The 24,061-nt window shown below is 35.6% G+C and overlaps 2 protein-coding genes and 1 long non-coding RNA gene across 3 annotated transcripts in view; 2 read left to right on the top strand and 1 right to left on the bottom strand.

Moving 5' to 3' along the window:
* Positions 1-10,421, top strand: part of RPGR (retinitis pigmentosa GTPase regulator) — a 53,779-nt gene extending 43,358 nt beyond the window's left edge. The window contains exon 15 of the mRNA XM_068686486.1: positions 97-10,421. Within this exon, the coding sequence (XP_068542587.1) occupies positions 97-2,541 (2,445 nt within the window). The 3' untranslated portion in view covers positions 2,542-10,421. The remainder of the gene's footprint in view (positions 1-96) is intronic.
* Positions 37-5,509, bottom strand: LOC137858554 (uncharacterized). Its single transcript, XR_011097827.1, has 2 exons — positions 5,438-5,509; positions 37-79 (listed from the first exon to the last, which is right to left on the bottom strand). It is a non-coding gene; the product is annotated as an uncharacterized lncRNA (long non-coding RNA).
* Positions 10,422-10,448: 27 nt separating the features above from the next.
* LOC137858544 (myb-like protein X) lies at positions 10,449-21,678 on the top strand. The gene is made up of 4 exons (XM_068686477.1): positions 10,449-14,356; positions 14,566-14,605; positions 15,932-16,020; positions 19,589-21,678. The coding sequence occupies exons 1-4, from the start codon at positions 14,270-14,272 to the stop codon at positions 19,811-19,813; spliced, it is 441 nt and encodes a 146-aa protein (XP_068542578.1). The 5' UTR covers positions 10,449-14,269; the 3' UTR covers positions 19,814-21,678.
* Positions 21,679-24,061: the final 2,383 nt, after the last annotated feature.

The following is a 24,061-nucleotide window of genomic DNA, read 5'->3' on the forward strand; positions in this document are numbered from 1 at the left end:
TCTTGTTCAGATGTTTCTGTAGTCTTTCTTTTGCTGTCATTTGTCCTTAATGTTTTCCTTCTTTCTTTTTAATTTTCTGCTTCTCATGTGGAATAGAAGAACAATAAAAATGTGAAACTTAAAAAAGATGGTAAGGGTGGGCTGAAAACCATTGATTCTGATTTCATGCAGAAAGGTCCAGAATTAGACTCTGGTTCTTTACAAAAGCAGTCTTCACTTTCAGAGTCACCAAGACAATATGCAGATTTAGAAAAAAGTAGTGCCTTTGTAAGGAAGCCTATGGCCAAAAAAATTAGAACGAAAGGTAAATCTGAGCATGCACAAAGTGTTAGTACCTCGAAAAGTGGTGTTCAACAAACCAAGGACAGATGTATATTAGTGAAAAGGGAAAAAGAATATTCAGAAAATCCTGAAATTGCCAGAGAGGAAGTAACACATAGTTTTCCCACTGAAAAACAAATTCTGACTGAAAAAGCAAATTATTCAGATAAAACGTCAAAAGTTGTTAGATCTAAGCAATCCCTTAAAATAGATGTACTTCCATCTGCATCCAGTAATCAGCTCCAGACTGGTTTAATTGCAGAAAAATCCAATCTTTTTGAAAGACAAGGAAGTCAAGAAGCAGTAGAAAGTGAAAACAAAATAAAGAATGCTGTTGAAAAATCTAATAAATGTGAAAGAATCAGTGTCAGAGGGAAAGAAAATAATGTAGAGGGGAGGGAGTTTAAAAAAAAGGATCAGATTTTGAAACAAAGAGCAGTAACTATGTCATCATCTTCAAGTGAAGAAAATAGTAATGACCTTGCAAAATACATACTTAAAAGTAGGGAAAAAGAAGGGGACCATTATGAAGGCAGAGAGATCCAGAAAGCAATGAAAACAGTAGAAAATGTAAAAGATTCAGACTTAGAAAAAGAAGTCAGTGAAATTGAAGAGATGCAAGCTACAAACAACATGAAAGACTATGTAGAAGACACTGATATAAAAAGCCTAAATGAAGAAGAGACAAACTCAGAAGCTAAATCTAATGAAGAGAGACAGTTAGAAATCGAGAATGACGAGGAATCTAATCAAGAGCAGGAAAGTGAAGAGAGTGGAAAGGGTAAAAGTGAAAAAGAAAATGGATATCAACTGGATGAAACAGTTGATAGTGAAGTTGAACTAGGGGAGGAAGAAGAAGAGACTGAGGTTGAGAAAGACAGAGACGAGGTTTCAGCAGAAAGAGATGAAGATAAAGAGGAAAGAGATAATGAGGAAGAAGATGAAAGAGATGAATCACAGGTTGAAAGAGACACTGAGAATGAGAATGCAGAAGTTGAAGAAAATCATCAAGAAGATAGCACAGACCAAGGAGATGAGAAAGGCAGGTTGATAGAGGAAGAAGAAATATTAAGTGAGGGAGAAAAACAGGATATTGAGGAGGAGGAGGAGGAGGATGCAAAAGACAAACAAACTGAAAAAGAAAAGGAGGAAGGGCATGAAAGTGAGGAAGGTGATGAGAGTGAGGAAGGAGATGAAGATAGAGACAGGGAGCAACAAAAGGAGGTAGAGGCAGAACAGGAAGGAGAAGATGAAAATGAAGAAAAAGAAAGGGAGAATGAAGGAGATGAGGGTGAAGAGGGGGAGTTAGAAGAAGGATTGTCAGGGAGAGAAGAGGAAGAGAGAGATGAAGAAGAACAAGAAGAGGAAGATAAGAGGGCTAAGGAGGTGGAGGATGTTGGAGTGGAAGAGGAAGAAGAAGATGGGGAGGATGAAATGGAAGAGCAAAGAGAAGAGGAGGAGGCAGGGGAAGAAGCAGAGGTAGAAACAGAAGGGAAGGAGGGAGAAGAAGATGAAAACAAGGAAGAAGAGGAGGGGGGAAATGAAGAGGAAGGGGAAGAAGAAGAAGGAGAAGGAGAAGAAGGAGAAAGGGGAGTGGAAGAAGAGGGAGAGGAAATTGAGGAGGAAGAGGGAGAGGAAGTTGAGGAGGAGGAGGGAGAGGGAGCTGAGGAGGAGGAGGGAGAGGGAGCTGAGGAGGAAGAGAGAGAGGGAGGTGAGGAGGAAGAGGGAGAGGGAGTTGAGGAAGAAGAGGGAGAGAGAGGGGAGGAAGAGGCAGGGGAAGAGGGAGAAGAAAATGAAGAGGAAAAGGAGGAAGAGGAAGGGGAAGAGGAAGAAGAAAAAGGAGAGGAAAAGGAGGAAGACAAAGGAGAAGAGGGAGAAGAGGAAGAAGAAGGGGAAGAGAAGGAAGAAGAAGGGGAAGAGGGAGAGGAGGAAGAAGAATTGGAAGGAGAAGATGAAAGGGATGAGGGACAGGAGGAAGAAGAGGAAAATGAGGAAGAAGAAGGGGAGGAAGAAGAAAAGGGGAAAGGTAAAATAAAAATTGTTAATAATAAGCTTCCGCAAAAGAAAAGCCAAACCAGGAAACCAGGGAAGACAGAAAGTTCTGCTGTACCAAACAGCTCTAAACAAAAAATGAAGTCCAAACAGCGTGTAGCAAATGGTTTGCATAATTCAGAACAATTTTGGAACAATGTGCTGCCTCATTATTTAACTCTAAAGTAGTATGGACTACTGGATATGCATTTTAAGCCTACTCAGGAAGATCTGGAACTGTGGTAGACTAATTTTAAAATGTAGCCAAAACTTTTTATTATACATATACTGAAGTGCCTATTTCTTGAAAAGGACTGAAGGAAATGTTTAGATTTGGGAAGCTCTTATGAGATAAGTCATTTGCACAGACATCTTAATCATATATGACAGTTGCTGAGGAAGGAAAGTGTGTATGCCTCAGATTATAACTTCATGCTGATAACATTAATTACACATTTTAATAGTGTAATCTTTGCCTTTGAATCAGATTTTTTGAAGTAATACATGAATTTTAGTTGCAACTTACTTGTTAATGTGCCTTATATGAAAAAGAGTGTCAGTAAATCAAAGAAACACATCTTAAAATGTTATTTTACCATATTCATTCTCACTACTTTTCTTCTGTTTATATAAAATGTTTGTTTGAGTATTCAGCATAAATTAAAGAAAGGACAATTTGCCAAATCTGCATGGATCAGTATATGGGAGGGAAATGGAAAGGCAAACCGGGGTAAATGGTAGCCTAGGCTTTTCCAAAGGCCTTAACGTTGACTTCTTATTTTTGTGTGCACAATTATGTGCAAAAAGACAAACAAGAGCCTCAGAATTAGGCCTATATTGCAGTATAGTCAGAACACATTTGCTTAGTGATAATTTTTGACTATCACGTTAGGTAATTTGACACAAAAGATGACAAAGATTCAGTAGCTGCCTACAAAAGTCTAAACTACATTAGTCATCTAACTCTCAACGTTCCCAAGGAGGGGAATGTATTTGTTGCAGCGTGAAGTATATATGTATGTTTTCAGGATCAGAGCTTAAGCTTCTTCTCATTGGAGGAGGTTTGTGTTTACCCTTCCTAAAAGTCACATCAGTGATCTCCAGAAAGAAGATACTGTAGTAAACCAAGAAACTAGATGGAGTAGTAGCAAAAGTGGTGTGAAAGTCTAAACTACTTTTGTAAATTACAAAGTATGCTAATATTTCTAAGGCTTCCTTAAAATGCACAAAAAAGATCTTGAAAATTATTTTTGTGATTTTGAAATACAGTGCTATTTCTAATAGTGGTTGAATCAGCAAAAGAAGGGAAATGAACTCTCGTCATTCAGCATTATTAGTTATTACTATGATAATAGGTGGTCTGAGGAAATTTTGTAAACAGATCTCAGTATTGACGTTCTCTGGAAGAATTATTATTTAAAACTTATTTAAAATGAGTACAGGAGAAGAAAGAAGCCAAAATGAGTAAACATCACTCAATAAAAATGTTAATGGATGATTATATTGAGATTACGAAACATTTTTAATGTTGTTTTGTAAGATAAGTGACATTAAACAATCTTTGACACAGTGTCTCCTGAATTTATTTTCTCTAAAGACTGCGGTAGATTAATGATTTGCCAGTAGCTTCTAGTTTAGTTCAACCTTTCCTACTTCAATCACCCCTTTCATGTACCATGTTTGAAGGTAAGATCGATTTTAGTAACATGCTGTATGCAATAACTCTATCAAGAATACTTACTCCTGTGACTGTATTTTGTCCCTGTGAAATTAATTTCAACCTTTGGAACTTTCTGGAATATGTTATGCTGACATGAGTATGTGTAAGTCTTTGGAAAAGGGTAAGTATCCTGATATTGTGATAGACTGGAACATTTTAACAGTTAAATGCACTTCCTAAGAAGGCAGCTTACTCTAGTGATGGAGTGCTGTGAAAATACGTACGTTTGAAACTAACTAAACTGTGTTATTTTATTTCTTAGGAAAGATTAGGATGTTACTGTGACTAAACTTAATACTATACTATTAATATTAACTATTAATATTATAGTAATAAGTATTTTTATAGACCTAAAACCATGTTTATTGACCACGGGCATCTTGGATACGATGCCTACTTGTTTGCGATTCTGAAATTCAGTCTTGGAAGAATGCTGTATGCTAAGAAAAGTATGTTATTTTTTATGAATAATATTTGAGAGAGAGAAAAAAAATATCAAACACAACAACACGAGAGCACTTTGAAACAAGTGATTTCAGGTTCCACATGGGAATAAATCTTCATTTACGGTTTGGGTGTAGTTTATAATCTAGATCCTTAGGTAAGTGGGGACCATTTGTTGTTGCTCTCTTAACACATGCTGGTAGTATAAATCTTCCCAATGTTTCCTTGGAGTGTGAAAGAAGCCAAGTTGTGGGCATCTCCTCGTCTTTATTCTGTTTGGGTAAAAATTCTTTGAAATGAGAACTGATTTTATATTGCTTTGTGGATCATTCCTGTGGTAGGGGAAAAGCAGAGCATTGCTGCATCTCTTCTGATGGTTTTCCACTGAACAGTTACATAAATTGTACACTATGCCAATGTTTGGGGGGACTTTGGAACTCCATCAGCATAACTAGAGTGGAATTTTGTTTTATTTGACTCATGCGGATTTATAAAGCTTGGTAGTTGCGGTTTTATGGAAATTCAGCACATCCTTGATATTTACTATAGAAAAAAAGATTTATGTGCAGTACTTAAACAACATGGCAGAAGTACTCTCAAACTAGTTTCTAGTGGAGAAAAAATCCTGAAATAGAGAGAGAAAACAACAGACATAATTGCCCAGACCAAAGGTCTGTCTAGCCCAATGTCTTATTTCTGCCAGAGGCAACCTGTGAATGCCTGGCAAAAAAATAAATAAAAATATGTGACGATACTTTTCCTGTATAACCACTCAGCCTTCAATAATCTTTGCTTCAGAAGTTGTATTTGTTGTATATAATAGCCTTTTTCTTTCCTTCATTAATTTCTTACACTCACTTTTTGAACCCATGGAAGCATTTTGTGTCTGGTCCATGTTTTGGCAAACAATTCTTAGATTACCTTAAATGTTGTGTGAAGAAGTAACTCTTCTCTTTCTCTCGAATCTGTCGTGATACTTTCATTTGATGTCTCGGTATTAGAGAAGAGCATTAATTGTCTCATGATTTATTCCCTCATAGTTGTTACAGGGAAAAAGTGTTCAACTCTGTGGTTGAAACCAAGATGAGATCAAAGTGGTTTATTGATATGTTAATGATAGTTAACCAGCAATCAATGAACTGCACATCCAAGATCAACAGCAGTAACACAGCAGGTACCAACAATACTAGACCTCCATAACATGTTAATAAGCAGATGCAAATTTCTGAGCAGCCTTTTGCTGCTGATCTCAGAAACTCAAATCCCCACATACACCTTCATGAGCACGTTCACAGAATTGCACATAAATACAGTTCTTCTCACAGCAGGCACAAGTTACAAGCACATACCTGATTTTCAGGGGGACGGGCAAATCAGCTATTGCCAAGCACCTCCTGTTAGAGATGAGCGTGTTCGAGATTTATCTGTGCCCAAGCTGCTTCCTTCAATCTGCTAATCCCCATGCTGGTGAGAAAGCACCCCGTAACAACCCATACACACGAGGTGTGAGTCTGCTTCTTCACTGTAGCCTGTCCAGCAGCTGGCGTGCAGGCATCTGGCAGAGAGGCTGTTCTCTCAGGCCTTGAGGAAGGTCCTAGTGCTGGTGGGGGAGGCCGTGGCAGTATCACAACCAGTTTTGTCCACTCATCTATTCCCACTTCCCTCCCCTAATGTCACAAATTGGTGCTTTTATACTTCTTTTCAAGCTGACTCCGACTTTCTTTGGGTTTTCAAGTCTCTTTGTTACCATGTAATCCACCCAATGCTTATTTTAAACATATTTTGACATTGTCAATTTTCTCTTTGTCAAATTGAGGGCAAATGAATGCTTGAGTTTTTGGTATTCACCTTCCACGCACTTATATCTGTCAACACTGAATTTTGTCACCCATTCACTTTATGTAATGAACCCCCTCCGCAACTCTTCACCATGAGCTTTTGTCTTTACTCCCCAGAAAAACTGCAAGCCCTGTGATATCATGGTTCACTTCTTCCCAAATTGTTTCTGAATAAGTTGTACCATAAATTTTCCCTCATGCTTGCAAAATTTCAGCATTTAAATTTTGTCATGTTATACCTGAAAATATCAAACTATTCAAATAATTGTTCTCTTTGCGTAATTTGTACTGAAAAACAAAATTTTCTTTCTCCAAACTACAGAAAATACCTGGTTTGGATTAACTATGTTTTGTTCTGGTGTCTTATCTGGGTAGGTACATCCTTCTTCTTTAGTATGGGGCCATTAGGAATCATGCAGAAAAGGACGTTTAGCTTTTGTTTCCATTGCTTTTACATTTTCCCCCAAGCTTTTCTTAGCTAAAAGGTAACTTTCAGCTTATTTTCTCCATAAAGGAATGATACTTTATTGATCTTATTTCTCGGAACAGCAAACTGAATTTGCAGTGTGAATGTAGTCATTTGACAAATGCATGGCTGAGATACCCTTGCTGGTAGAAATAAATAAATAACAATATAAAAAATTTTATATTTCTTAATGCAATCTGACCTTTTTCTTAGGACATATAGACTAGATTTATGAACCGTAAACTTTTTGTGTATGTCTTTAATTTTAAAATTAGTTTTATGGGAAGCCAAATCAAGTTCAGAAATAACAGGATCTTCAGACAAAAGAATGTTGTCAGATCTGTAGCCTGTAATAGACTACATGGTATCTGATACACAAGGGCAAATTCTCAACTCATTTCTAGATATGCAATTCAGATAAATGGTGATGTTTAGTCCTGTAGCATTCTATGAGCAACCGAGTTAATGTTTTTCTTGCACCGATGGCAAACCTATAGTTCTGTCCTCAGTTAAGTTCTGAGCATGTTCTTGACCTGAAGTCACTCATTAAGTTATAATATTTTACACTTATAATATTTCACACTTTTTCATATGTTTTAATGCAGAGAAGAGAGGTTTGCTTATGCATAGTGAAAGATTTTGGTGAGATATCTTTGGCGTCAAAAAATTGCACTGCTGAGAGTTACTGAAGCTTTACTTTTCTATTGCAAAAAGACAAAGCAAGTACACTTTTCTTCCTCTGGGTGATGGGTAGGTTACAGGGCAGCCTGATGGAATGTCCCAGGTTTAATTTTCTGGGTCTGGAGCTTCGTAATTTGTAATAAGTAGTCCTTTCACACAGAATTAGAATTGTGTTAGTGGTTTGTGTGAAATGTAAAGTATTTGTGGTTACATATTGAGAGTGAGCTAAACAAAGGTAGCTGTAACTAGAATTATGTATTAAACAAAGCCTTCATCTGCATTTATACCTGAGGAGATGTAGATCACTCTAGTGTTGAAGAGTAATGTTTCCCACTTCCTCTATACCAGTGATGTTACAAGAGACTGCTGGGACATTCATCTGGAAACTCAGCAATCATCATTGTCGTAATACGAGTTTGGGGCTGTGAGCCACCCTGGCAGAGGCTGGATTTTCTTAAAAGGAAGTTTAAAATAATTACTTTCATTTTATCCAGTGTTCAGCCAAGTTGCAAAATGCCTCTCGTTATTAGAAACGCAGCAGCAGAACTACTGCAAAATGGACACTTACTGACATTTCCAAGAAAAAACAGAACAATGTAAACATTTTTCTATAAGAATTTCAAAAAAAATGCAGAAAATGCATCCATCTATTCCCAACATACTTTTGACAGACCCTTTGTCTGTTAACATTAAGAATTCATTTTTTTTTATGCAGCATAATATCTTTCAAAGACACACCAAATTTCTGAGATAATATATTCTGATTTGAAGCTGTTCATATTTCATCTGTTTTGCTTAGTTACCTAGGATTTGTTTTGGTATGCTTTTTTCAAGTGATTAAAGATTAAAGGGTATTTATGTAAAATGGTTTATAAAAAATTATATTCGATGTAAATAGTCTTCAACTTGTTTTGTGATTCTTCACAAAACACGCTACTTCTGCAGAGTTGGTTGTTGGTTTTTTTGCTTGTTTATTTTTCTTTTCACCTTTGAAACTGATATTAGTTATTTGTTCTCCAAAGAAAGGAGACTTTTTGGAGAATATACTGTTTTGTATATGAAAGCTGTAATGCATCTGAGCTATTTCACATGTTGACTTATCTTGGGAAATAAATAATAAAAATTTATTCTGACTTGCTGGAGAAAGTATCTTTTAGGTAATTCTATTTAAATCATTTTTGTAGTTAATAGATTAAGTCAAAATCTAAAGCAAACCTGAAAGTACAAATGCTGCCTTTTTTAGAAAGAAGTTTTACATTAAGGTTTCATGCATTGTTAAGGAGTTGTTTATACTCAAACAAAAATTCAGAGAGGTATCTTTCTTCAGTTACTCCTACAATAACAAGCCGGCAAGCCACAGACTAATTACATCCCAGCCAGCTGAAATAATCTGTAAGATACTGGCAGCAACGAAGGGCTGTCTAGTACTGTGTACTAAACATCACTGTACTGTTTCTGAGTGATATCTGAAGTCCTGAAAATGCAATCAGATTTATTTTTAATGCAAAGTATGTATACTGCCAGCCTGCAACAAAAGTGGACAGATCTGTGGAAACTTACAGGCCCTCTTGTTTGGTTTCTGGTAAGCAAACTGTTCTGTTTAGTAAAGTACAGTCAGAGATGACTTAGGAACACAACAACGAAAAATGAGTCTGTTCAGTTTCTATCTACGTTGTTTACAGCTATTCACTATTTTACTCAAGGTTTCTCAAGTGACACCGTCCTGTTAGAGGATGCAATTGTAGTGTCACAAATACTATTGTAGTAATTTGTCGTCACATATTCATAGCAGTCATTGTATTACTGTGTGGGCATCAAGTACTTTGAAACATTTTCTTCCATCATATTAACAAAAAAAACACAGCTATCATTAGAGTTCAGTTTTTGCGTGACATGTAGGAACAGAAACTCATGCCTTACATAAAAATTATTTTCATTTGCTTGACTGTCTGCACAGTGTGCAGGAAATTACGAGTTCAGCATTACATTAATATTCCAGGACGCTTGCATGACACAAGTCTTCCCTGTTAAGGGACTGTTAAAAGTATCAGATAATCTGTGTCAAATGCTCTTGACATAGAATTATCCAATTACCAAACAAATAAAACCTCGTAGGATTCCAGATTTTAATTTTTAGACAAGGTACGGTGATGGGCTTTGCAGTTTACTGAAAATTCTTTTGCGTGTATTCAGCTGAGCTCCCCTGTTTGTCTTCATGAAAATATACACGGAAAGCCTACTTTGGCTTTTTGACTGCCTCACTGCTTGTAAGTGAAAGAATAAGCTTTTAAATCTCTCCTTTGAGTACTCTCATTTGAATACTTCTATCTTTAATCTGTACAGCTTTTTCTTTAATAATCATTGAAGTGGAAAATACTTCTCTAAGGGTTAGAACAGCTGAGCTAATAGCTTTTCTATATTAATAGCTACAAAATGAAAGTCCAGTTCAAATTCCTAATGACATGGCTAGCACTATATGGGTTTTAAGATATTAAGCTTTCGCTGTAACCCCTAAATAACTGTGAGGTATGTATCTTAGCCTTATGAAGAATTTTGTAAGAAAGTATTTCCAATCACTCATTCTATAACTTGACATCCTTGCAAGATCAATATCAACAAAATGTTATGTGCCTACCCATCCATATATTTCTAACCCACAAAGGGTAAACAGAATGATTTTTATTGTCTTCTTCATCTATATGTAAATTAATGGTTAACATTGTTACTTTATATGCCTTGTTAGTAAAATATTAGCATAGTGTATTTTCCCAGCATAGACAATTCAGGAGTGACATTGACAAGCATTAGTGTTTCGGAGATCTTCAGAAGTTGTAATTCCTATAACTCTTCCTCCTCAATCCTGCATCAAAAAAGGATGGTCTGTAGAAGTGTATTTTGTCATTGTTCTTACCAGTGCTTTACAAAGCACTGTTCTTTACCAGTGCTGTGGCCCATAGATCAACCTCTATAGAGCTCATACCCATCTTCCATGAGTCGTCTTCACAGTGAAACTCCTATTAAGTGTGTATTTAGTTCAGTTGTTGTACTATATAAGAGACCCACAGGATACTTTGGGGCATCTAAAGGCTAGACAGGTAAGGGGGGGAATCTGTTCCTTCCATGATTAAAAACTCTGATAAGCAATTGCAAATTTGTGGCTGCTTGGCAGAAGGTAGCCAAAGAAGCCTGTAGCTAACTACCTCATTCTCAGCTGTCTCTATAATAAACTCCTCTGTGGATTATGAACAGTTTCCTGGACAAATAGAAATATCTATTCTGTAGACCAGAACTTCCCAGAATTTCTTAGTGGTACACATAGGAATTACAGATTTCTTTTTGTTGGTGAGTTTTCACAAGATTTTAAAAAGATTTGAGAAGATCCAGATATATTTTGTCAGTGGTTCTGAGATTTTCTTCCGTAGAAACATAAATTGGTGGTGGCAAACCAAAAATATTTTGACTTCTTGAGGAGACTTGGAAAGATACCATAAGACTTCCCCTTCTGAAATGTTCAGTATGGACAGCCAGGCTGCTAGAGCTCAGATTCTGTAAATTATGTGAAACAGTGAAGGCAATATCGAGAAACTCGGTTCCCAGCTGTCGTTTGAGCAAGGTTTACCATGGGACATGTCTTCAGGCTTCACTGTGATTGTTTTTTGGCTAGAGCATGACAAGAGGTCTGACAGCATTATGGAAAAGGTTGTGTAGTGCTGACAACTTTTTTGTCCTTGAAGAAACTGAAATCTCAGGCTTAACTGAAAGCCATTTAAAGTACTTTCCATGTATATTCTTTGCTGCTATTGACTTTCTGTGTGTGTCCTTGACCAAGTCGTCTTTTCAGTGTCTCAACTTTAGAATTAAAACTATTGAAGCTATTCTTACAGCTTTTATCTTTCTATGACCAGGGAACATAAAGTGAAACAAGAAGATAAACCTTCTCAAGCATGATGATGGAGAATAATGCAGTGTTTATGCTAGGATGTATATTTGCTTTAAATAGTACTGTCAAACTATTCAGGTATTTTTAATGGCCTGACGTTTCATCTTTTAAAGAAAAAAGGATGTCTGTAGTATGGCATGCTCATCTGTTGTTCACTTACATTGGTAAAAACTCTCCAAAACATGCCTGTTAATGAGCATGCAAAAGTGACAGTAAGTAAACTATGCTATTGAGAGTTATCATTGAAAACGGGTTATTTTAGAAGTTGAAAAGATGAGTTGACACCTCTGCCAAGCTGCAAGTATAGTCGGTGGGAATGTGGTCTGGCTGGGAGGCTGTTCAGTTTAACAGCAGGTATAAACACCAAGTTAGCTTTTCTTAGTTACCTCTGGTGGATATGCTGCTTGTCATTAGACACATTATCTGTGCATAAGAAACGGTCTTGAAAGAAAATATGCTTTGCACTGTTATATTATGTTCTGAATATTTAGATGAGGGAGAAAGCAGGTGTGAGTAGATGGAAGGCTGGAGATGAAGTGTGAATAAAGGTGAAGCCAGAAGTACAGGTGATTTTTGAGATTGCATTATGTAATTGAACAAACGAGGATTGGAAGAAGAGCTTTTTCAAATCAGTTTGGCTTTGGGAACTAATTTGGATGTGAATATGTCATGGCCCTTCAGAACTCAAATCCTAACTGCTTGTATTAACTACACATACAGAATGTCAGCATTTTTGTTGTTGATTGCTTGAATAATATCCCCATGTCAGCACAGCTAGAGATCCTTATATGTGTTTATAGACTGGGATAAATGGTTTTGTTGGTTCAAAGCTGGACAAAACTTTTCTTTTAACTATCTTTACCTTATGCTCCATTTAGTAGAGGAATGTTGCATAGTGCATACATGTGCTATTAATCATAAATTTTCTCCAGTTTGCAGTGACTAAATGGAGTCTCTTCCATAGGCCATTAATATGCTTAATATCTCTGAAAACTGTCTTAATTGTAAAGGAATCAAAAATAGAAAAATATTTTTCACAGATGTCCATTCTAAGTAATTCCATGTCAATCCTACAGTCCTCTGGAAGATTGTGCGTCGGAATTTTATCTAGTGGAATTATTTTTACATTTTTTTGCAAATCTTGTGCATGCATTATCTCTAAACACTTCTGTATTTAATATTGCAGTGTCCTATAGTGGTACATTGAAGCCTACAGGTAAAGTATGCCGATGATAAATAACACCACTTCCAAAGGAGTTAAGATGAAAACATTTTCAGTTTTTATTTGAAATACTTTTATTTCAAATGCTTTATTTGAATACAGTTTTTTATTTGTTACACTGATATCTAAGAAACAACCTTTTTCATCTCCTAGAGAGGTGAAAGAGTTATTTGCTTTTGCTTTCCATCATAGATGTCCGAACATATTATAGAAGAATCAAGTGCATAAAGAGTTTGTCATGTTTAGTTTCCTAATCAAATTTCTCACTAAAACAAACAAACGAAAAAATCAAGGACGTTTCAAAAAACGTTCACACCCTTCCAGAAACCTGCTGTCATTTTCCTTATCCTTGTTCCAAATGCCAGCAGACAGGATTTTTGCAGTTATTGTTAGTGTTCTTTCGATGACTTTCCACTGTGCAGAGCCCCAGGGAAACCACAGTGGGATCTCCACATGGAATCTTTTTGCACTGCTCCTGGGAAACTTCCCAATAGCACACAAGGTCACAGGACCAGATGGCAATGTAAAAATGGTATGTCTAAACAGGATGGAGTGTGTCAGTGGTGCTGTTCAGTCTACACGCTGTGTGAAAAGATATCTCACCCAAACACTTTGCACTTAATTTTCTTTTGTTAGAGTTAAAATTTCCTTTTTTTTTTTTTTTCTTTTTTTTTTTTTTTTTCCTGGCATATGTAGCTGGCAGTATAACATACTACTGGGATGCTTTTGGTTTCCAGGTGCTCCCTGTACCATCAGCGTGTGGTCTTTGCTGATAGCCCACTTTCACAGCCGTTCACAGAATGTAGCTCGTTCTCCACAGATATTAGACGCTGAAGGGGAAGCTGATGCAGAAGCATGCAGCTCATGAACTTTTTGCCCTTACATATGGTAACAGGAAATTTGTTCCATGCATCACGAAAGTTCTGGCTGAGTTAAACACTTTCTTAAGGTGAAAGGATCTGTGAAAATATTAACCCTTGCTTTTCAACATAGGCAGAATTATTCTGATGAAAAAGAAGTCTTTTCCCCATTTTGAAAAAGTAAGTCATGCAGTGGCAAAGCAGTTGATATTACATATCAAAATGTAAGACTTCGTGGTGTAAACATGAGCTAAGTCAACTGTGCTCACAGATAAGAGACATAATATTTCTTTTCTGAAGGCACAGATCTGAGGGCACAGTTATATTTCTGAGAGTCCTTGTTGAGAGTGAACCTTGAATAAGGACTCCTGTCTGATTTTATCTACCTTAGAACATTTTCTTTTGCATTTTCTTGTTCTTAGTCAAGTAGTGATGTGTATGATGAATTGGTGTATTGTTAGCAGCACAACAGTATCGTGCAGCATGCATTTCAAAATCCTTTTTTGGCCATCTTGTCAAAGGAACAAAACTCATCTGGAGATGAGGAGACAGATGAAGAAGAAGATGAAGAAGAAGAAGTGGAAGAAGTGGAAGAAATAGAAGAAGAGGAGAAGGAAGAGGAAGATGAGGATGAAGACGAGGATGAAGAGGAGGAAGAGGAGGAGGAAGAGGAGGAAGAAAAAGGAGAAGCAAAAGAAGAAGAAGGAGAGGCAGTAGGAGAAGGAGAAGAAACAGACAAAGAGGCAATGGAGGAAAAATCCAAAAAAAAGACACATCATAGTAAAACACCTGAGGGAGAGAAAAGCAGTAATACCACAGTGGAAACTGTAGAGGTAAAATCTTTTACTCCTTTTAAATTATTGTCTGTGAAATAATTTGTTTCTTTAACTTGCATTTATTTTAATATAGCTATCTTAGAAATGTGAAGTTGTTTGGGGTGGTTTTAGTAGAGGGAAGAATACATAGGTAGGTGTTTATAGTTAAACATTTTATTTTTTAGCAAGTTTGAAAGTAGAAATTTCATTGTTTTGTCTCTCTATAGACAGAAGAGACTACTCAGAAAGAGACCATCATTGAGCAGGGTAAGAGTACAATTCATAAGAACTGGACCATTGTATAAATTCTAAAAAAAATATAAAACTTTTCAAAAGATAAAATAATCTCTATTATAAAAATACTGAACGATACAGTTGCTGTCAGTGGTTGGTTAAGACGTTCTTGAGAGAAAATGAAGTTTGAGAGGCAAAAAATACTACAAATTGTTAATGAGTTGCAAGAAAAAACAAAACAAAAACACAATGCTTTTCCCAGTTACGTTTTGGAGGGAGTCCACAAAAAAAGACTTTCTCTTAAAAGGATTGATTTACTGAAAAAGAGCAGTTCTAGTTGTGAAGTATTGGTAACTTGATTATTTCTCAAGCAACTTTAGGTGCCATGTTTCTTCATGTCAGTGGACTAGCTTGTCAGAAGTCTTTTGTAACCCCACCCACCAATGCCATTTCCTCATTATGTTTGTGCATAAACATTATTTTTGGTGGAACGTGGTAATTTCTGAACACCATTCAAAGAGGCTGAATATCTGAGTCTAGATGTTGCTTGTAGTTTTGAGGATAAGTTGAGCAGGCTGATAACAGATATTCCTTTAGAAAGCAGGGGAGCATGAAGTTGGCTCCCCTATATGCAAGACAACTCAAAAAAGCTTCTTTCTCTAGAATTTTAGAAATTCTAGAATAATCTGCAATTGGTCTTTTGTAAGAAAAAATAATGGTGATATAAAAAAAGATAACTCCCTTTAATACTGAAGAAGCCATGCCATTTATCTTCAATATTATAACTGGAACAGCTTTCGTGGAATGGATGCTTACATATTTTCCGTCATTCAGTGAGCTGGAAGTTTTGGTATTAAGTTCTAAATTTGTATCATTCATGCAGAGAGTATAGGAAAATTGAAACCTGGGAATATCAACTCAGTTGGAAACCTTTTCCTTCACCAGAAGATTCTATGGAATAAAGATTAATGCTGAACAATAACTCTTGCCCTAAAAGTCAGCTTTTCCAAATTGGAATATATTTTCAAAATCTGTGTACAAGACATTGTGTTATGTCCACAATAGGAAACTATGAGTGTCCAAGTCAAAACATTTTATATCATCTTACTGCCATGTTTATTCTTTTCTGGAAAATCAAGCATTTGGAGAATAATACACGGGCCTTAATATAGAGAAATTAAAAAAATAAAAAACATTCTTGTCAGGCTAGGCATCAAGTTGAATTGAATACTCTGATTGCTTAAGATACACATTTTATTTAGTGACTTTTACTTCATACATAATTTGAATAAGAGGTCTTTTTGATCCGAACTTGCAAGAATTGGAAGGAAGTTAATATAAAGATTTATATTATTGTAGAGAAAGAAAGCACTGGCAACCATACTGTGAATGATTCTTCAGAGAACACTGAGGACCAAATAGCTGAAGGAATAGCTGGGAGAAAGAAGGTATGCGGCCTAATTTTTCCTTCTAATTTTAGTAGTGACCAAGAAGTCAGTGGTCAGTTGCAGAGATGAAGCAAATGCCCACATTTACCTGAACTGCAAAACCAGTTACACTGCTGAGCCACCCGTTGTTTCTGTTTAAATTTTGATTTTATTTTGTGATACCCGTGTGTGTTGCTTGCTGTGGAAGTGTTTGTTACTATGCTCTGACCGTGGATCAAAATTAAACATTTTGTCATCTTCATATTGGAAGCTTGTGTATTAAGCATGTATATCAACATTTTTCTGACAGAGATTGTAAGACATGCAGGTTGGTGCATATTTTATACTTCTACTCCCTGCCCTTAAAATTATAGAGGGTCTTATAACCTTAGATGTGCCACATACTTCCTGGCTCTTTGACTCCAAAATGTTGATGACGGGTACAGTTAGAGAAAGAACAGAAAATGCTCATATTGAAAGCTGAGAGTGATTATAACATTAGTGGAACTGCACTGCAGAATGATGGGATCCTACTGCCTATCGATGTATCCAGACATTACAGCAGTGTCATAATCCACTGTAGACTAGATCACAGAATCATAGAATTATTCAGGTTTTAGAAAAGACCTCTAAGGTCATCCAGCCCAACCTTTAACCTAGGACAAAAGTCCACCACTAAACCATGCTACCACGTTCTTCATTGACACGTTTCTTGAAGACCCCGAGGGATGGTGGCTCAACCACTTCCCTGAGCAGCCTGTTCCAGTGCTGTACAACCCTTTCAGTAAAGAAATTTCTACTAATATCCAATGTAAACCTCCCCTGGCGCAACCTGAGGCCATTTCCCCTCATCTGATCATTTAGTGCTTGGGAGATAATATATAGATTTGGGTAGATAGAGAAGATAGATAATGCCTGTAGCTTAATGAAATTTAATAGCTACTATTATGGAAAAAGGCCAGATATTTAGTATTTTTTGTTAGGATATTTTCATGTGGTAGCTCATTATCTTCTCATGTTCTTAATGTGTCTCAAAGTATTACAAGCTGCTCTTACCATTGGATTTTTTTTTCCTTGTCCATTTGTAACATTGCCTTTATTTGAACATTAAAACAGTAAACTAGAAGGTAAACTGAGATAGTGGGAACTAATGTATCTAAACTCTATTATGAGTGATCAAACTAGACTTGGAAGTAATGCAGAAGTCTTACAGGGGAAGGAAAAAAGTTGTCAATTCTTCATTGGTAAATGAAAGTATAATGAAAGTCAAATGTGAAATATAGTCAAATAAAATAAATAAGGCTCAAATAAAGTCAAATGAAAGTCAAATGAAGTATACAACTCTATTGCCAAAGCAGATTTATTAGGGTTGCGTGGTAGGAGTAAGTGTGCACCTTGCATGTGGACAATGGACACCTCTCTCATGAAATCCAAATTATTACACCCATCACCCACAAACCTTCAGCTGAGTTGTGTGCATGTCCAGCACATATCTATGCTGTAACTGTCACTCATTTGTGACTTGACTGGACTCAGGTGTAAGCCAGGGCCTCATGAAGGTTTTGCCATTAGGAGGAGGAGAGAGAATGATAAGTCCCCGTTTGCAAGGAGGAATGAATATATAGCCAACACACAAACACACACACCAATTGTTACAGATTTAGCTAAGAAGGAATACGTTTAGGGATAGCAGAATTCCCCACTAACTTGAGTGTACCCTTTCAACTCACAAAAATATCTTCCAAGATTTCCCCTCAAAATGGAAATGTTAGTAAGGAAAAATACAGCATTGTACCTGGGAAGAGACACTGACTCAGACTACAGACTGAAGGGAGTTTTATTTATATTTTATATTTATTTATTTTGTTTTATTATATTTTATTTTAAAAGTAATCACCCAAATCTCCAGTACTCCTTCTTGCCATCTATATGTTTGTGCTGTCTTCTGGTTTTACACCAGCTTATGTGAGGGAGAAAAAATGTGAGGTTAAAAATAAAACTAAGTTATATTTCATAATAGGGAATGTAAATGGAACAGTCGCAAAACTGGAACTTACATCGTGAATAACACAAAACATAAGTAGCTATTTTAAGTATTGTGTTGTTGCAGTAAAAACAACTGTTTTGTGAAGCTATAAAAAGTTAAGAGGCATTTTTATGACTTTAACTCATGTTAGGCTAAAAATATTGCAATATATTTCCTTTATTAAATTTTATTTCCTTTATTTTATATATTTTCTATGTATATGTAATATATAGATGCAATATATTTCCTTTATTAAAAAATGTCTTCTGTTGATACATTTGCTCTGATGAAGCTTATAATGGGGAATTCTCTAAGGCATATACCCAGCGGTAAATTTTGCAGTAAGAAATAGCAAGTGAATGAAAATAAGAAAGACATTACTATAATTAGTTTGCAAGTAAGCCACATAACTACACTTTTGATGTTTCAAAGAACTTCTCTGCTATTCCCAGAGTTATTTCTGTTGCCCTTAAAGAATAACTGTGTGATGCTTGACCCTCTCATAGGCAGAAATCCTCTGATACAAAAAAGAGATTATTTAATGAATTACAATTTATTATTAAAAAAAAAAGTTTTGTGTATGTAACTGATGGTTAGTTTAATTTGGTTTCTTCTACAGGCAAGTATATAAGTCAGTCTGCAAATTGTTATACATTGTTTTAATTAGCCTGGTGAGAGTGTTTTTGAACAGTGAATGGCTATTATGTATTAGTGAGAGTTAGCAAGAACAGAAGAAAAGATGTTCTATTAAAATAAATCATAGTATTTCTGTCAGTAGAAATGAGAAAAAGCCCATTATCACCTGATTGTGTACAGCACACCCATAAAAGACAGGTTGTTACTCACATCAGGTTTCAGTGAGGTGAGAGTTTAGGAGCTGATTCTTATGAAACATTAGCTAAATAATTTTTCTACCATGTTTCCTCCTGAAAGCAGCAGTTCAGCTAGTTGATCTTGTATCTGTTTCCAACATGCACTGATTTAAGATATATATATATGTATAAGTATATGTGTGTTGAGGTATACTATACATGGAACTTCTTACATGTTTAGGACCCAAAGGCTTCTGCAGAGACTGGTTGCTGTGTTTCCTGTTGAACAAAGTCCTTAAGCACCAGTTAACTTCCAGGATGTGTGTAGTCTCATTGACATGAAAAGATATTGTTATTAACTTTAATGGGACACATGGTTATAATGAAGCATATTAAGCATTAACTGCTTTGGGGCTTTGCTGATCTGAGCCTTTATTTCTGGCTCTTTTCTCAGACTTGTTTGAAAGAAGCACAAATAATTTTGCACCACTTGCATTACTATGTACAAACTGTATAATGTGCAATTTGGCAAAATTAAATCATTTTAACTTCTTTTATTAATTTCTGCTACTTTAACACATTTCAAATGGTGCAGCGGGGTGTTTTTCATTAGCATTTTTTAAATAGTCATATTGTTTTGAAAAAAAAAAAAAAAAAAGATTTATTTCACCAAGGATAAATTTGTGACCTAAAAAGACCCTCTTATATACAAAAGGCATTATTTATTTATTTATTTATTTTTATACTCCAGTTTTCCCTGTTTAAGCGAAAGCCACCGACAAGCCAGAAGAATGTATGTAACAGAAAGGAGGATTTATCTGGAAAGCCATTCCAGAATGAACAAGAAAAAGAAAAGGAAGATTTATCTGGTGAAGACAGTAAAGATGAAAATCAGAACCATACATTGGAGAATTCCAAGGAAACTGTGACTAACCAGGATAGAAGGATGAAATCTTCTACTTGTATTTTACTCTAACACTGTTATAATATGTAAGAATGTGACAGTCTTAAAGCACATAATATAATTTATACTTGAAAACAGTTACGAGTTACTGAAGCTGTTGATGGTTGCTTTGATTGATCTGATTGTTGTGATTTTAAACATGCAGACCATTTTCTTGGTATTTATTGGTAATTTTAATAGTTGCAATTGATATGTCTATCAGAATCTTGCTGGAGTTCTGTGGCCTTAACTGTTAGTGTTGTAAAACAAAATATATTTTTTTACGTGAAAAGTTGAATACAAGCATTTCATGGTTTTTGGTAAATAACTTTATTCTGTTTCAGTCTACAGATCACCACTTTCAGTTTGATGCTCCTGCAAAACTATAAATATTTGATGTTAAGATATTATTTGACTTAACAAACTGGGTGAGAATATTGAAGTTCACATTTTAAAGATGTACTCACTTGGTACAAAAGACAGTACACACTTATATGTGCCTCTTCCTGTTTTGACTTAGAAAAATAGCAATAAACACCCTGTGTATATAACATGTAGGCCCTCGTTGAGGAAATTACTTAAGTGTGTGCCTAATTTCATAAATGGCAGCAGTTCCATTGAAAACGGTACCTCTAACAGTGACATAAATATGTAAGTCAGAATCCTGCCAAACTGGGAGTTGCACAAACATCTCATCTCTGAGAGATGCTGAATGCCTTCACTCCTGCTGAAATCAACGTAAGGTGATCGGACTCTCTCCTCACAGAATAAAAGGTGGACATCCTTACTGTAGTTTCAGTTGGATCCTAATGCTATAGTCTTTGAACATCCATACTTTAGTCAGTCTCCAGTGAAGCTTTTCTTACAGAAGAATGCAATAGTAGTTACAATGGAATACCTCGATATTACAAGCAGATTGCTGTGGGCTATATATTCACACTTTTTGCAGGCAACCTGGCTTTTCTTCAGATGGTGATTAGAAAGAATGAGTAATGAATCCCGTTACTGGCATGGATGAGCAGAATCTTTGTTGTTTTAATTAGTCCAAGAAGCAAAAGTGACAAACCCACTATTGTAATTACCAGCATTCCCTCTCAATGAAATCTGATTTCTGAACATTTAATCTAGATAAATAGGAAATATAACCCTTACCCTGATGAATCTGATCCAGTATCTGCTTGTCCCTTACTCAGATATGCATAGTTTTTATGAATATACACAAGCCCTAGGATAAATTATAAAATAAAGAATTAATGCTAAACTGAGTACTTTTCATAATACTTTGCAAGGGACAGGTGATCTCTTTAGAAAACCTAGGAATACTGGATGCTTGGGTCATGCATTGCCAGAGTTACTTAAAATCTTTTTGTTTTGAACTGTTACTTTCCTTTGGGCTATACTTGAGTTCTGCGATGAAAATGTACATGAGATTTTTATTTTTTTCCCAGTGTGCATTATATTTACACATTTTCTTGTTTTCCAAAATGTACATGTCATTTCTGCTCTGCTTGGATAGTATTGTGAACAGTAAAGTGGGAAAGGAGGGATAGACCAATAGTGCCCTCAGTAATTTAAACGAGCTTTAGTTATTTTTAAGGGGAGAAATTCAGTCACAGAAATTATTACCATAAGGACAAATACTTCTCTTAAATGTGAACTATTTAAGAGGAAAATAATACGTTGGAGTGGTAATTATCCTTGAACTTAATGCTACCAAAGTTTACGCAATGGAGTCTAAGCTGATGTTCACCAAAGCTGGTTTCAGGAACTTGTATATTTATCTGGTCCATACCAGATGGTCCAGTTTGCTTAGGAAAAAGCAGCAGCAAATTAATCCATTCAGATGTCTTTTTTACATGTCTTCCTCAGAAATAAAAAAGAATAAACAAGTAAAACAAGCTATATGTAACTGTGTATTAATTTAAAACGTCTTTAACAAGTTCACAACCCTTGTGATAAAAATGTAAAGTACTTTTATTATGAAAATAAAATCAACTTTCATCAACTAAACAATAACAAAAAGATGTAGAAACATTTGCGGTATATTTTTGTATCGTTTGGTACTTTCCCAAAGATAATTTATATCTTTATTCCTAGATTTCACAGCCTTTTTACAACTGAGATCGTGCTTCAGAATTTCTGGTTTTCTAAAATTTCATCATCGGAGCTACCACTAGGTGGAGGTTGTGTTCTTCGGAGGTGTAACTCTATCGTCCCAGGCTCTGCAGCCAGCAGTTTTCCTTCCCGGGGCCCCCAAAAAGCAGTTAACGATACTCTATCAATTCTTCTGATTCAGAATTATCTGAAAGCTTTATCTTGTCTGGTTTATCGCTTTTTGCTTTAAGGTCCTCTAGTACCTTAACATTTTTATATAGTGCTATTTTTTGTTGTTGTTGTTGTTGTTGTTTTTGTGTTTTTTTTTTTTTGTTTGTTTGTTTTTTGTTTTGTTTTGTTTTGTTTTGTTTTTGTAAAGTGTAAGAGCGAAATACATTCATAAACATTTAAAGGCAGAAAACACAAATCACTTGTATTTCTGAATGTATACGTAGATGTTCAGTGGGGAAACTCTAACACAGAAGTTCAGGTAAATGTTCGGTCTGAAAAAAAAAGCTTCATATATCTTGCTGATGTATACATGAATACATATGCTGACACATAAAAGTATGTGTGTATATACTAAGATACATATATATACACATATGTATGTGTGAGTATATGTTTGTAAATGATCAATAATTTATATATATGACCAGAAATTACCATTTCATACGTACAGAATCATAGAATCATAGAATATCCTGAGTTGGAAGGGACCCTTAGGGATCATCAAGTCCAACTCTTCGTATGTTGACATATGTTTGTTTGCTGATTTCCAGAAGCACAGGATTCATTCCTGCATCTATCATTCCTATGGACGTTTGTGATGACTGAAATAGAAAAGGAGAGAACATGCTGTTCAGGCAGTACTTTCTATACCCAAAGGTTATACTAAAATACCGAATGAACTTCGTATAACGTTTTCCTTGTTCTTCCAGGAAATAGTTATATAATAGGCAAGCTGTGTCCAACTTTTGTCCCTAAGGAAGGTTTTAAGTCATGTTATTGTCATTAGAGTAGTTGAAATGAATTAATATCATAATGGTAAACTAATGTAAGTCCCGATAATCATGTATGCACAACCTAATCTTATGTGATTATTGATTAACTTAGGAGGGGTTCACTTGAAATGAACTCATGAATAAGACGCTAAGTGCCAGCTTTTACAGGTGCCTTTTGACATCTAGCATTTTTTACATTTAGTCAAGTGTATCAGAAATGCTTTCTTGCACCCAAAACCCATTCTCATTCTGTACTCAGTTTCCATTGAAAGTGCTGGCCATACTCCCTGCTGATTGAGAAAAGGGTCCTTCGTAAAGCAACATAGTGGTTACACAACCACACCTGATACTACTGTCAGGATGCTGGATGTCTACCTCCAGATGAAGTAATAATGCTTCACTCAGATTTACGACATCATCCTTGCAGCATGGATGCTAAACAACAGAAAAAAAAAAGTTTCAAAAAATCTTAAGTATGTGAATTAGCAGTAGATACCTATTTGAATTGGCTATTAAAATCCAATTCTGAGCAAATTTAAAGATACCCAGATGTTGGATATGAAAATGATAACCATTCACAGCATCCCTGGAGAATTTTCTCTCTTCAAAATATAAACAATCTGGAAATGTCCTAAGAGTGTTTTTAAGAGCTATGTAGTTCATACTACTTGCAAGGAAGGATTAGGATATTTTCATACTGCGTGATATCTGAATTCCTTTAAGAACATAAATAGTGTCCTAGTTAAAAGTGATGAGATCACTACTAGTGGTGAGAATTGGGAAAATTAATGCTTTGATAGTGGATCTGCTTTGCTCAATCCCTTTTTACTGATCAGGTGTCACTCAAACTTCAACCTATTTGCTTCTAAGACAGTGCTGGAATTGCATTTCAATCACAGAATATAATTACCAGTCTCCTTTTCAGATAGTAATGACTCAACAAAAACATTGCAAAATCTAAATCTGGCTAAATTGCTGTTCTTTTATTTATACACAAAGAAATCTTTCATTTTCAAGCCCATTCTCATTTTATGTTGAAACAGTTTGGACACAGCTGTTTCCAATCAAACTCATCAAAAACTGAAGAGATCTTACCAGTTACAATTTTAAGAGATGTTAACAGCTTTAAAAAATAGAAAAATACGGAGCTTTTGTTCTTCAATATATCTATCAAACATTAATT

This window comes from Anas acuta, chromosome 1 (assembly GCF_963932015.1).
Source record: "Anas acuta chromosome 1, bAnaAcu1.1, whole genome shotgun sequence".
Taxonomy (NCBI): Eukaryota; Metazoa; Chordata; class Aves; order Anseriformes; family Anatidae; genus Anas; species Anas acuta.